This window comes from Hippocampus bargibanti, linkage group LG03 (assembly GCF_051943395.1).
Source record: "Hippocampus bargibanti isolate YZ-2025 linkage group LG03, ASM5194339v1, whole genome shotgun sequence".
Classification (NCBI taxonomy): Eukaryota; Metazoa; Chordata; class Actinopteri; order Syngnathiformes; family Syngnathidae; genus Hippocampus; species Hippocampus bargibanti.
This window is the reverse complement of record NC_142736.1, coordinates 30,269,360-30,285,075: the sequence shown is the minus strand read 5'-3', so window position 1 is coordinate 30,285,075 and position 15,716 is coordinate 30,269,360. Positions and strand designations below refer to the sequence as shown.

At 40.3% G+C, this 15,716-nt stretch overlaps 1 protein-coding gene across 1 annotated transcript; it reads left to right on the top strand.

Annotated features, from left to right (window-relative positions):
• Window positions 1–1,804: 1,804 nt before the first annotated feature.
• nod2 (nucleotide-binding oligomerization domain containing 2) lies at window positions 1,805–15,705 on the top strand. Its single transcript, XM_088993001.1, has 10 exons — window positions 1,805–5,253; window positions 6,701–6,824; window positions 8,364–10,107; window positions 10,180–10,263; window positions 11,885–11,968; window positions 13,282–13,365; window positions 13,440–13,523; window positions 15,115–15,198; window positions 15,270–15,353; window positions 15,599–15,705. The coding sequence occupies exons 1-10, from the start codon at window positions 4,801–4,803 to the stop codon at window positions 15,669–15,671; spliced, it is 2,898 nt and encodes a 965-aa protein (XP_088849127.1). The 5' UTR covers window positions 1,805–4,800; the 3' UTR covers window positions 15,672–15,705.
• The last annotated feature ends 11 nt before the right edge of the window (window positions 15,706–15,716 follow it).

The window sequence follows — 15,716 nt, the reverse complement described above, 5'->3', positions numbered from 1 at the left end:
AAAATACATTGATGTGATTGAAGGACCGCTAGAATGCGTCTTTTTTACGGTCAGGGGCGGTCCTTTAGTGACGTCACGCACGGATGTGTCACCAACTCAAAAACAAGACTTCTTGAATATTCAGCGCGAGTCTTAAAACGTAAAATATTGCTATACGCCGTGGAATCTTTGTAAAATACACTCAGTAGAAGTCATTTGAAGTGATTTTACAAATGATGGACACAACTTTTCCGGAGGCGTCGGTTGTCCTTTAAGTGTGGTTAATAATGTGAAAATCCTCCATGTATTTACAGCTTCTAAAGCTGTCATGATTCCAAATGTGTGAGCACAGCTGCTCAGCATTCGCTTCTTTCATGTTTGAGCTTTAGCAGCTTATCTCCGGCCGGGGATACCGCAGAGCGTCCGGCTCCGGGCCATAAGATTGGGTCCCCCCCCCTAACCCCACCCACCTCCACAAACAGGGTAAAATATGGACAATTTGAAAGCAAGACTCAACAATTTCACAGTTTTTAGACTGACAAGATACATTTGTTAGCCATTACACAGCAAACTTACACTTTTGTGGTAGATTTCCTACACATTTGTAAGCGTAAATGCGCGTTTAAAGTGACATCTTAAAAGCACTTCAATCTGTTGACACTTTCGATGTCACAGGCCGAGATTGAACCCACTTATATGTTAAGTGCATCAAAAATGGCCGAAAGTGAAACAACGGCATGGTGTTATTTTGTGGAAGTTAAACTTTCACCTTGGACAGATGATTTAAAGGCCAACCAAAGTCTCCAGACAAGTTGCATAATTTGTAAAATGGCTTCAAATGACTTCTACTGAGCGTATTTTACAAAGATTCCACCGCATATAGCTATATATATTTTTTTGTTTTAAGACTCTGGCATCTAACTAGATATTTCATGGTGAGTTATTCATTTATATTCAGTCCGTTATGCAGCTTACTATCTAGTTAGTCATTTGGTGAGGTAACTGGTTAGTTAGCTTTAACATTAGTTAATGATATCTTGCTAGCAGGTTCGGCATTCAGTCAGTTAGGTTGTTAGCCTGAAAGCTGGTTGATTATTTAACTTCCTAATCAGCTAACTAGCTAGTCAGTCTTTGTTAACTAGCTATTCCACTTTGTGCGCCTTGTGTGCCTTTTATGTGCGCTGACAGGTTCGGCATTCAGTCAGTTAGGTTGTTAGCCTGAAAGCTGGTTGATTATTTAACTTCCTAATCAGCTAACTAGCTAGTCAGTCTTTGTTAACTAGCTACCCAGTCAGGTGGGTAAGTTATTTAGTCAATTAGCTGACGTTGACTTAAAAGTATGTACATGTATTTCTCACTCGGAGCATCTTTGAAGTGTGAATTCAACTCAGCGGGGTGCAAATTTCACGCCCCCCCCAAAAAAAAAAAAAAAAAAAAAAAAACACAGTCAAGATGCTAAAGTGTTAGCAGCACAGAAGCAATGCTAATGTACATCTGTTCCACTCAATCTATGGCCTTTGAACACTTTTTTTTTTCCACGTCGGATAATAAGCGGAGCCTTCTTCTTCCACCCAATCCTCCCGACTTCAAAGCCGATGTGCCACGGATAATGCAAATGATGGCAATACGCCGCTTACTCAAGAGCGGGAAACCAAAGCATGGTGTTTGGTTGGGGAAGGAGGGGCGGAATTAATGCTAATTGGCAGGGGTCTGCCTTTTATGTGCGCTGACAGGGGGCAAGAAATAAAAACACTTTTTTGGGTGTGTTCAATTAGGAAACTCGAGTGAATGGGGGTGAAATAAATCATACTGGACTCAGATGATTTGTGGCGACCATTTGTTAATTTATTATTACATATTTTTGTTTCAAATAAGGGAGGGATCATGCTTTTTTAGAACAGAAAAAAAAACCCAATTTTCTCTCAAAACTTATTATTTTCTGATATGTAAAATGATCATAGCTTGGAATTTCAATGTTATGAATTTGTTCTGGATAAATCACTAAACACCAAAAATAGTCAAGAACTTAACCGTAAATTGTTAGTACATTTATCATCACAATACAGTGATACCTCAGCTCACGAACTTAATTGGTTCCCATAAAGTGTGTGTAAGGCGAAAAGTTTGTCTGCCAAATATTTATTTCCCATAAGAAACCATTAAAAATGAGAATAATCCGTTCGCAGTTCCCCATAAAACATAATTTTCCACTAAATACGCCTTAAACCAACACAAAATATACCTTAATATAATTTATGTATAATAAATGTGCTATTTATTGAATTATTATTACTAATAATAATAATAATAATGCATTTCATTCATAAGCGCCTTACAAAACTTGGAAACAGGATATTTTTTTATGCAGGTGAGCAGCGGCAGCCACACGCGCCAGCGTTCACTCAACCCGGAGGTATTGTAATTAAAGAAATAAACTGTACTGTATAACAGTGATTTTATTTACCTTTGTGATGGTCGTTGATGTAGTAGCCTCTTAATGATATCCAAGTGAAGTCGCCGTGCTTTCTTGGCAATAATACCCTCACTCGCACTATCCCCTGCTCGCTGCATTTCGTTAATCCAAATCAACAGAAGTTTTTCAACCTCTTCTATTGCCTGAGACCGTCGCTTAGACAACACAGAAACACCGTTAGCCACACGTAGCAATGGTTGACTTAGCGTACTGCTACTGGGACGCTAAGTCACACATACGCACGTGTGTGTCCTCTTTGGCTTAACACTGGCCAGTGGTGGGGTCTTTTTCGGTCCCAAAAAAGCAAAAGTACTCCACTCGATAGCAAATAACATCTGCACTCAAAGGGGGTGTGGAAAACTCCCTATTTCCGAGGTCATTTTGAAGTAGTTTTGGGACACTTTAAACTCATTTTTATTGCATTTTTGCATTTGACTAACAATATCAGTCTGCGTGTTTTGGGTATTTTAGATGCTATAAAACGTTTTTATGATGTCAGTTAGGAAACCAAAAAAATGGTGTCGGTTGTCCTTTAACATTCTCCTTTCAAAACTTTGTGAGTAGCCATAGTTGTTTGGTTGAGATGTATCTGAGGAAAAGAAATTTCAGAATTTCAACTATGTTCCAGCATTGTGTATTCGAGTTAATCCTGAATTATGTCCATGACAGGCCCTTATATCACGACTGGCTCTTTCTTTCTTTGAATCTCTCATTCTCACTCTCTCGCTTTCTCTATTTCGGCAAAACATCAAAGCTGGAGGCGGCGGCGCTTTGATGTGGCGGCGTGCTGTCGAAGGTACAAAGTGAACGCGGGGGGGATGTTGAGCTTTAAGGTGCCTCTGTAACATGGGGGGGCACACTTGAAAGAAGGTCCTGCGCAGGGGAGCCTCGGTCGTGAATGTCCAACAGGTCTCAAGCCACAACATTCTGAAGGTCAAGGAGACACTAGATGTGACCTTGAAGGCAAAAGCTTGAGCGATGGGACTTTAAATTTGCAAAAGTGGTGTTTGAAATCTAGTGGGATATTATGCAAGACTTTACCGAATCTTATGAGACTTTAGGCCCTCAGAGGGGTGCCATTGATAGCAAACAGGAAACGTGATGACATAAGTTAAAACAGAAAATAAAGTTAAAAAGGCTAAAGTTGCGATGTTATCAGAACAGGAAATGGAACCCTCAAATTTAATAAAAGAAAATGGTATGACGTGTAAGAAAAACGAATAACCATTGATCAGGTAGAGTAACGGTGGTTAGCAAAAAGTCTGACGATAACCACAGAACGTGACGAGCAGAAAATGTTTGAGATAAATGTGTGATAGCATTTTCAGGCGTATTAGTTGGGATTTATTTCACACCAGCTGATTTAATAAAAATGTTAAAATGCCGATTTAACATTGAATCTTCAATTTTAATACATACAGTACCTGTATATGCTGTCGTACGATTGTATAGATTGAACCCGTACATGACATTTTCAAACTGAAGCCAAATCTCATTGTTGACCAGTTACAACAGCAACGGCGACATCAAGTGGTTCAGTAACCAAATTGCACCCAATCCGCTTTTACACCTCAACCCATAGCTGAGCGCAATACTGTAGTTAAGCGATCATAAATATATATTAAAATGCCTCTGTTTAAAAAGGTTATAGTTACAATAAATAGTTTTCTTTAACCGAAATTCATATTTACGAAGCAATTTATCAGGTAAAAATAATGTTTAAGTAAAATAACTTTGAAAGGTAAAGTCAACAATCACACACTTCAGTCGTCGTTTTTTTCTAGTTTATAATAATAATAATAATAACACATTTCATTTAAAAGAATTTATTACAGAGAAAGGACATGGGCAACTGATTGTTTCTATTATTTATTCAAAAACCTTATGTTTACATTTACCAATTGTAATATAAAAAAACTATGTTATGGATGCGAAAGAAAGCTAATTAAATATCACGTTTACATTTCTAAACCAGATCCCTTTGACTTGAATCTCTTTATATTCCGATCTTTGTTGAAAAGCATATACCCAAGACAATCATGTAGAATTGATTTCATTATATTGGCAGAGTATCAAAGTTAGTATGATGTTATCCACGTATTTATATCATTGTGTACTTGCACTGTTGCAAAAGTACTTCCTGAATGTAGGGAACTGTTTGCCCAGAGATGATCCAAAAAAGAGGAAGTCGATCCTTGAATGCTGTACTGTGTGTGACAGTGTAGAATTGAGCCTCTGCTCATCAGAGAACAGTTTCACTTTGCTTCAGATTTAGGAAGCTCCGTCTTCGAAATGTCATGAGTCATCTCGACGATGGAGCCACCATGTCAAGTTTTTGCTAATATCCAATGGACCGCACCGTGTTTTCCAAGGTGACCATGGCCCAGGATCTGGTGCTGAAGCAACGTAGCGAGATCCTTTGTAGCCTATGTGCCAGCGGCTCGCCCGAGCCCTTGGAGAGGGTATTGGATGTCCTCCTAGCCTGCGGGGAGTTTTCATGGGAGGATTACCACAATGTGCGAGTACAGGGGAGGCCGCTTCACGCCAACGCCAGGCATCTTCTAGACCTTGTATACGCCAAAGGAGAGGCCGCGTGCCAGGCCTTGACTGAGGCGGTCCGGGAGGTCCGGCTGAAAGCTCCGGGGCTTGTCGCCGGGATGTTACTGACGCGAAGACCGACTCTGGTGGCAGAGCTCCAAAGCTGCATGGACGGAGCTCTGGAAGCTCTGCTGGAATCGGGATGCTTCACCCACGAGGACTGTGGAGACGTTCGCTTGCCTTTACACACGCCCTCGCAGCAGGTAGCACGTACGTTTCAATGCACCATCGCTTATGTAATAATAATAATAATAATAATAATAATAATACATTTCATTTATAAGCGCCTTTCAAAACTCTCAATGTCACTTTACAGTCACCGGATACGTTTTTCTGTGGTTGAGCAGCGGCAGCCACATGCGCCAGCGTTCACTCACCCCGGAAGTAACTCAAATAGATGGAAAGTTAGCTAGATAGCTAATAGATAACTCATAGATAGTTAGCGAGATAGCTAATAGATAACTCATAGATAGTTAGCTAGATAGTTGCATAACTCAAATAGGTCTAAAGTTAGCTAGTTAGGTAATAGATAACTAATAGATAGCTAGCAAGATAGCTAATAGATAACTCATAGATAGTTAGCTAGATAGCTAATATATAACTCATAGATAGTTAGCTAGATAGTTGAATAACTCAAATAGGTCGAAAGTTAGCTAGCGAATAGATAACTAATAGATAGCTAGATAGATAGCTATTAGATAACTCATAGATAGTTAGCTAGAAAGTTGAATAACTCAAAAAGGTCGAAAGTTAGCTATCTAATAGATAACTAATAGATACCTAGATAGATAGCTATTAGATAACTCATAGATAGTTAGCTAGATAGCTAATATATAACTCATAGATAGTTAGCTAGATAGTTGAATAACTCAAATAGGTCGAAAGTTAGCTAGCGAATAGATAACTAATAGATAGCTAGATAGATAGCTATTAGATAACTCATAGTTAGCTAGAATGTTGAATAACTCAAAAAGGTAGAAAGTTAGCTAGCTAGCTAATAGATAACTAATAGATAGCTAGCAAGAGAGCTAGTAGATAACTCATAGATAGTTAGCTCGATAGTCGAATAACTCAAATAGGTAGAAAGTTAGCTAGCTAGCTAATAGATAACTAATAGATAGCTAGCTAGATAGCTACTAGATAACTCATAGATAGTTAGCTAGATAGTTGAACAACTCAAATAGGTAGAAAGTTAGCTAGCTAGCTAATCGATAACTAATAGATAGCTAGCTAGATAGCTAGCCAGCAAGATAGTAAATAGCTAGCTAGGTAGACAGCATTTTATTTCTAAGCGCCTTTCAAAACTCACAAGGACACTTGGGATTTTTTTATTGCGCGGGTTTTTTCTTTGACAAAAATGACGAAAAATGTCGGTGATAGAAAAAAAAGATGAGATTTATTGGAAGACCAAGAATGAGGAATGATCAATAAAATATGTGCCTTGCTCCAAATGTGTCACAATTTAAAGCTTTGGCCTGTATCTAAGCCCCATTACTGCGAGGAGTTCTGCTCTTTCATCCAGCCAAACAAACCAACCACCATCTCACCACGTAGTTTCACATGATATTATATGTTTATCAGTGTATTTGAAAAAAAGTGATGTTTTAGATTTCTTAAACCGTCATGTAAATCAATCTTTGTCTCACTCAGGCCAGACGTTTGTTGGATCACGTGAGCTCGAAAGGCGAGTCAGCGGCTAACGTGGTGATACGCTACATTGACAAGAAGCAACAATCTGGATGCCACCTAAAACCTGAGAAGACCACATCTGAAGGTTTTGTATCATTTCATACAGTACATATCAGCATTCCATCATTTGCTATGTTAATCAAAAGAGTTTGTTTCCATTGACTAAGACCCCATATCTGTTTACGTCTTTCTTATTCTCATTTGGATCGCAACTCCATATGCAGTGTAAGAATCATAAGACTCTTTCCTTTCATCAGAAAAAAAAGTTAATTCCTAAATGATATGGACTTACATATATTCCGGAGTTATATAAGCTTGAAATGAGGGTGGCTATCCAAAATAAAATACATATTGGTTCATAGAGCACTTAAACGACAACCGACACCCCAGACAAGTTGCGTCCATAATTTGTAAAATGACTTCAAATGATATCTACTGAGCGCATTTTACAAAGATTCCACCACATATAGCTATATTTTACGTTTTAAGACTCGCGCTGAATATTCAGGAAGTCTTGTTTTCGAGTCGATGACGTTGCCTGACATGACGTCACGTCAGGAACACCCCTGACCGAGAAAGCGACACACAATGCATTTTGGGGACTTTGTTTGGTCTGAAAACATCATGTTGATCCGTGTTGATGGCGAAATTAGAAGGAAAACACATAAATAACGCAATGGTGAATCGTTGTGTGTCGCACCAACACTACCAATGGCGGTAACACCATAAAAGTGGACACAAATTCTCAGCAGACAAATCAGCCCATTTCCAACAGAGCTTGTGCAGTTTCTGGGAGCTACATTGGAGTCCAGATGGCTGGAATTGATACGGAAGGACTTCTTTAATCGATTGCAAACATTTATGCTTTCCTCTTCAGAACTATTTGAATCATATTAATAACTGGATGAGTAACAAGAAAGCATCTTCTCCGAATCTGAAGTCTCTAAAGCCATTGTTTTGTGTCTGGAGTATCCTGGCGTGACGTCACGAACAAGGGGAGGGGACCTTCTGAAATTCGTCATTTCCGAGGTCATTTTGAAGCAGTTTTGGGACACTTTAAGTCATTTTTATTGGTTGTTTTGCATTTGACTAAAAATATATCAGCCTGCGTTTTGGGTATTTCAGATGCTATAAAACATTTTTCTGATGTCAGTTAGGAAACAAAAAAAAAATGGTGTATGTTGTCCTTTAAACAACAGCTGAAGCTAGAACAAAGCACTAACATGGGGAAAAAAGGGAAATGCTGCCCCTTGTGGAAGGGAAAAAACATTGCCAGAGGCCATAGCCAGTGCTTTATCTGCACCCAAACAAGATAAAACAAAACCCGAACAAATTCAGGAATGGCGCTCTACGTTGTATTTTCAATTTCCGAATAAATCCGTGAATAGCAGTGAATGACTTAAAATAGTGTGGTCTAACTGCTGAGTCAGAAATTTTCTATTTTTTTTCACAAGAGTAAGCATGAGTCAGTTGACAAAGTGATCATCTCTCACCTCGGAGGTTGTGTGTTCTATTCTCAACCCATTTAGACGTATCCTCCAGCAACATACTGATGTTTTCTGAGTCACCAGTAGGTAAAATAATAACTTCACGACTTTTATCCTTGTGTACCTCTGCGTTACAGAGCTCCTTATATATCAGAAGAAGTTGCGCAGTTCTGTGTCAGCCCAGTCCAGCTTCCTCAGTACCTACGGAGGAACTGGACACATGTTGCTTGATGACATCTACACCGAAGGCCAGCTGGAGTTGTCTCAGGACTGCAAGGATCAAGGACATCTGGGTTTAGAAGACATCTTAGGTACAGCAGGCAATGTGAATCAAGAGGCAGACACAGTCCTGATATCCGGGGATGCCGGCAGTGGTAAGACCACCTTACTCCAGAGGCTACACCTTCTCTGGGCTCGAGGGGCTACACTCCCCGAATTCGTCCTCCTCTTCCCTTTCAGCTGTCGTAAGCTGAATTCGGAACTCACTGAGCTGTCGGTTCAAGAGCTGCTCTTTCATCACTGCTGCTGGCCCGACCGCGACCAGGTTGAGATCTTTCGCTTAATTCTGGACCACCCCCACCTTGTGGTCATTACATTTGACGGTCTCGATGAGCTCAAGCAAAGCTTCTCGGACGAACGTAGGGTCTGCTGCCCCACGCAACCCGCCCCTGTGCACGTACTATTGTTCAACATGCTCCAGGGGTCCCTCCTGAAGGGGGTGCGGAAGGTAGTGACCAGTCGTCCGGAGGCTGTGAGTCCAACGTTGAGGAAGCATCTCCGCAAAGAACTCTTCTTAAAAGGTTTCTCCCCTGATGGCATAAACTGTTTTGTCAAGAAACAACACCACGACCTGTCTGTGGCCTCAAAAGTCTTGGAATCCATTCAGGCCAACACAGCTTTATTTGGACTTTGCCACACCCCTGTCCTTTGCAGGATTGTCTCGCAGTGCCACAAAGAACTGCTGGGCTGTGGAGATGGGACCCCGCAGACCATAACGGACGTGTACCTCATGATCTTGCAGCACTTTTTGCAGCATCAAAACACCTCAAAGTGTTCTGAGGGAGCCACTTTGCTTCAGGAGCACCTGGGCGGCATTTTGCATCTGGGTCAACTCGCTTTCCAGGGTGTAGAAGCTTCCTGTTATGTCTTTACCAGCATTGATCTGGAGACCTGCTGTGTTACACACAAAGAAATCTGTGCGGGCTTTCTCACCCAAAGCAAGGAAATGTCATTCCACCAAAGCCTTCGCTACGAATTCCTTCATGTGACCATGCAGTGTTTCTTTGCTGCGCTTTACGTTGTCTTGTCCAACAACGCCGACCGCTCCACTGTCGCTAAGCTGTTTGAGTTGAAAGAGGCTTACTTCAGTAGCACCTGCTTTTGGTCCTGCTTATCTGGGGACCACCGCCAAGGGCTGGCTGAAAGTCCCAATTTACAAATCACAGCCACTTTCGTCTCGGGTCTACTTTCTCAGAGACATAGACACCTGTGGTTACAATGCACACAGGCGACCACCGTGGAGAGGAAAGCCCGACAGGTGGTCCGTTGCCTCCACAAAGGCATGCAGAAGCACTTTAAGTCTATCCCCCAGCCGGTTCAAGGTGAAAAAAAGAGCATGCATGCCATGCCGGGCTTTGTCTGGCTCATCAAATGCATCTACGAGATGCGGGAGAGCAATATGGCCGAGGAGGCCTTGAGCCAGTTGGAGGTGGACCACCTGAAGATGACCTACTGTAACATCGGACCTGTGGAGTGCACAGCTCTGGCTTACGTCCTCAAGCACCTGAAGAGTCCCGTGGGAATCCAGCTGGACAACAATTCTGTGGGCGACGTGGGTGTTGAGCAGCTCCTTCCCTGTTTGCATATTTGCAAGTCCCTCTAGTGGGTATAAAAAGCTTCCGTACGTGAGAATCTTATAATCACATAAATGACATATCTCCACCCTTTCAACAGCCTCAGAAATAATAACATCACAGATGGAGGGATTCGAAAACTGGTGGCGAAGGGAATCCAGTGTGACAACTTACAGAAAATTGCGTGAGGCTTTTTGAAATATTACATCATCAAATGTTGACAACCTGCTTAACCCACGTTAAATGGTATATATATATATAGTCAAAGTAAAAATGGCTTTTTCATTTAGTGACCGATTTTATCTCAAAACTTGATTCAGATTATTTAGGCAAATTCCCAAATCGGAGTTAACCAAAGTGCCTCAAAATTTAGCCTAAAACAGGGGTGTCAAACTCATATTACATACAGAACACACAACAAATTAATGAATAACTCATTTTCAAATATGAAGTCAAGAATAATGACTGCTATTTTGGTTTACATGGGACAATTTGAAATGTTGGTTCAGACTTGAACAAGCATCATGGCACTTGACATGCTTGAATTGCTTTTGCGGACCGAAAAAAAATGACCTAGCGGGCCAGATTTGGCCCCTGGGCCTCGACTTTGACACCTTAAAAGGTCTGCACCAATCCGGAATAGAACTACAGTGATACCTCGGTTTACAAACCCCTTGGCTTACGAACTTTGTGGTTTACGAACGAGCCCGTTCTCCTAATAGAAAATGGCAGCCGGCTTGTTTTGGTCCTCTATTCCCTGCTCCCAGTCTTCGATTAAAGCCACATGATTGGTCAACAACGCAGCAGTGAGGGGAGGTGGTTTAAACATTAAAGAGACAGGCAGACGACAGATAGAGAGTGACAAAATGGATAGAAAACAGTGACATTTTGACTCGTTTCAACTTTGATAGTTCAAAGGCAGAGTGTCGACTGCAAGGTTAAAATTCCCATCAATCAGGCTCCACAAATAACCCGTACTAGCCATCAGTTCAATTTGAAATGAAAAGATAAGCAAGTGAACCAGTTATTAATGTTTTTAGTGTGTCTGCTTGCATCTGTTGCTGGTGCAATATCACAATTTCCAGGATTTACAACCCAGAGCTCCTTCAGAGACTTTATGCAAAAAGCTATCCATTCCATCAAGCTATCAAGGACCATCACAAAGGTAAATTAACCAACTTTATTATACAATATAGTTTATTTCATTAATTATAATACATAGCACATTTATTATACATAAAATAAGGTATATTTTGTGTAGTTTTAAGGCTTGGAAAATTAGAAAGTAGAAAATTACGTTTTATGGGGACTTTGGAACGGATTATTGTCATTTTAATGGTTTCCTATGGGAAATTAATTTTTGGGATACACACTTTTCGCCTTACACACTGTCTGGGAACCAATTAAGTTCGTAAGCCAAGGTTTCACTGTACTTCATATTCAATTCCAAGCACGGATCCTTAAGAAATAACTTTGTCATGGTAGATGGTCACTCGCATTTTATCTTCACCGGTGAAAATACTTTGGGGTGCCGATAATTTTTCCGGGGACCATCGCAGCTCATTTTCATTTAGCATTATTGAAATTCACACCATATTCCACCTACGTTAGATGCTGGAGTGAAAATGATCCTCGGAGGAATTTTCTTTCACACCCCATTTAAAAATGAATCGCTAAAATGGTCATCAAAATTTGACACTGCATTCCATCCATATTAGATGGTGGAGGCAAAACAAAAAAAAAAAAAACATGTTTTTTTAAATTGATGAATATAATCACGTTTTAACCACGATGTCCCCGACTAGACTCTTCAACAACAGGCTGACTGACGCTTCTATGGAACACATTTGTCATCTGCTGAAGACGAAACAGAATTTCCTCTCTTTGAGGTTTGTGTGGTGTTCTAATAATCAATGTAATAAATACAGTAAAGTCTCGTTATATCGATATTCAAGGGAGTCCGAAAAAATATCGATATAACCGGGACTATCGATATATCCGACCCTGTTTGCATGTAATTTTCTCCGTGCGTGCATAGAAATAGTATCGATATAACCGGGACTATCGATATATCCGATATCGATATAACGAGACTTTACTGTATGTATATAATAATATGTCATAAATGTAAAAAATAATCAGTCTTTGTTCGTCCGCCATGTTGGAGATCCAGATTTTAGGATAGGCTAGGATTGAAATTGAAAGATGAGATAGCGGTTAGCATCGATCTAGTCAATTAGCATTACGGTAATCAAACAATCCGATATGCACACACAGTCAAACACACACACAGCCTAACACCAGTGTTTGAAATAACGTCTGCCCGGAGGCCCGTGGCGTACAACTTTTACGCCGGGCGTACATCTTTCAAAACGTCTCGGCCCACGTGGCCGACAACTTCCTCAAGAAAAAAAAAATGTTTTATTTTTTCAAATCAAACGTTTGTTTTATTCAATAAAGCAAAAGCTACAAGCAAACCGCTACAAGCTATGTGGACTCCTCTTTCTAAGCGCCTTTCAAAACTCTCAAGTACACTTTACAGTCACGGTATAGTGCAGAGTATGTAAATTGTCAAACGAACGTTCGTTTGGTAATTTGCATACAACTGCCAAACGAACGTTCATTTGGGAATTTGCATACTCGGCTAGGCAGCCAATCAGAAGCCTGTTTCGTGCTTCGGACTATACCGTGACTGTAAAGTGTACTTGAGAGTTTTGAAAGGCGCTTAGAAAGAGGAGCCCATGTGGCTTTTAGCATACAACGCCACGCAAACATTGCATTGTGCAACATGACGACAAACGACAAATAGAGCAAAATCTTCAGCAAGGAATATTTACCATAAATTAAGCAAGGGAGCATTTGTGGTAGGTACATCCATAATAAAAAAAAAATCATTTATACTTCTCAACAAAGTTTTTTTTTGCGATTAGTCGTCTTATTGTGTTTCATGTTGTGAAAAATGGGGCAGGCAACTTTATGGCCGGGCAGGCAACTTTTCAGAGTTGTCTACCCTGGTGTCCGCTAACTTTTTGTCATGAGATTCAGACACTGCTAACACCACTAAGTTATTCACAATTTTATCTGTTATGTTTGTGGCTGGAACAAAACTTTGTGTAGACCTCCAACCTTGCTACTGCGGCAGTGATACGGTGCGCACGATGACACTGGAAAAATCTTCTCTATGTGCTCTCCTTTGTTTCAGGCTAGGCAACAACAATATAACATCGGAAGGTGCCAAACACCTAGCGAAGGGGCTGGAATGCAACCATTCGTTGACCCATTTGGGGTATATCAGAGGTTTATTTACTAAATGATATACAAGATGGTGTATATTAATTGTGTAATATTTTATTTGTTCAGGCTTTGGGGCAATAAAATTGGCGATTCAGGCGCAGAGGCCATTGCTGGTGCGCTGGGGGGGAGCAAAACGTTAGCATGGCTAAGGTAGTATTTTCTGTTTTCAGGTAAAATGCATTGTAAATAATGTACAACTTGTATTCATCAATGTGAAACCGAATGGGAAAATGTGTCGGTTGGATTGTCCGTGCGTGAGATGGTCACTTCCTGTTTTGTGGTTCATGATGTCAGGCCATGCCGTTGTTGTGTATGGGATGGGGGATTTATTTCAAAAGTTTAAAAAAATGAAAATATAGTGAAACCTTGGCATACGAACTTAATTGGTTCCCAGACAGAATGTGTAAGGCAAAAAGTGTGTATCCCAAAAAATAATTGAACATAGGACACCATTAAAATGAGAATAATCTGTTCCCAGGGCCCCATAAAACATAATTTTCTACTTTCTGATTTCCTAAGCCTTTAAAACTACACAAAATATACCTTATTTTATGTGTAATAATGTGATATGGTATTATAATTAAATAAATAAACTTTACTGGAGAATAAAGTCGTTTTATTTACCTATGTGATGGTCGTTGATGGCTTGATGGAATGGAGTGGCCGGTTTCATCAGCATTAAACACTTGATGAGGAATGTAGCCTTCTTCTTTCGCCATTTTGAGGAATGATCCCTTGGAGGTGCTTTCTCTGAGATAATTTTACCTAGTTCCTCATCAATTGTGTTCGATATAGCTGGTTTGATAGCTTTTTGCATCAAGTGTACAGTTGGCTTGTGCGGGTTATTTGTGGAGCCTGATTGATAGGATATTTTAACCTTCCAGTCTACACTCTGCTTTTGAACTTTTTTGAACTCTCAAAGTTGAAACGAGTTCAAATTTCACTGTTTTCTCACCATTTCACTTTTGTTTATTTTCACTTTTGTTTTTTTGTTTCAAGCTCTATCGTCTCCCTTTTGAGTGTGTGTGTATTTTCTCACTTTCTCTGTCTTCTGCCTGTCACTTTGATGTTTAACCCCCCCAGCCCCCTCACTGCTGTATTCTTGACCAATCACGTGGCTTTAACCGAAGATGCTATTTTGTTTTTGGGAGAACGGCCTCACTCGCTCTCTGTCTCTAAACCCCACCCCCCTCACTTCTGCGTTCTTGACCAATCATGTGGCTTTAACCAAAGACTGGGGGCGGGGAATTGAGGACATAACCGTCGGCCACCATTTTCTTGTTAGAACGGGCTCATTCGCGAACGACACATAACCCATTGTGGCATCTCCGTGTGTATCCCGAAAAATAGTTCGTACACGAAGGTAAAATTTTCATAAATGTAACATTGGTAAACCGAAAAGTTCGTAAGTCAAGGGGTTCGTAAACCGAGGTACCACTGTAGGGAATTGGATGAAAGGTGTGGGGCTTAAGCAACACAGACATGTTGAATTATAAAAAAATAATAAAACGGCTACCTCAAGGGTAAATTCTCCCTATTATACACCACTCACAAAAATCAGTTAACATGCTAGTAAAAAGAGATTTGATGCGGGAGTGTCATAAAATGATTACTTCCTCAAGGTTTTGTTGCTCAGTAGGCAACATCTCTCCTACAAGTCGTCATCGATTTTAAAATTTTGCTCAAAATGGGACTTGAAACTAACTTGACAAAATTACCCGTAATATTTTTTGAATGATAGCTTGGTAGGCAACGGTGTGGGCAGCGCCGGAGCTCGTGCACTGGCCAATATGCTCAAAAGTGGCACATCACTGGAGGAACTGTGGTAAGTTTAGCTTCCTTGTGAAAGTGCTCCACCCTTCAACTTATTCCTCTTCCTCTTCTTCACTGTACAAGGTTAACTGAAAACTCCATCACCAGAGAAGGAGTGGATTGTTTAGTTGAAGCTCTGGAGCGTAATACGCGTATCAAGTCAGTATGGTGAGCACTGTAATATAATACGTATATTTATACAATATATTTGTTCTTTCTTTTATTGTCAAAAGTCTTGGTTTTTACTGTGTTAACATTAGGAATCACAATTACTATAATATTATCAGGAATATGCGTTAGTTTGACAATTAAATTTCTTAATTGCCCACCGACGACACTTTTCCCATCCTCGTCCGATATGCAGCCAATGAAAGCTCCTTTTGTTTTTTGATTTTTTTTTATTGATTTTTCAGGTTGAGGAACAATCACCTGAGCCCTGAGGAGGTGGAGGAGATGACAAGTCGTGAATCAAGACTCATCTTCTGACACATTTTTGAAAGAAAAAAAATATTTATCAAAATGACAACAAAT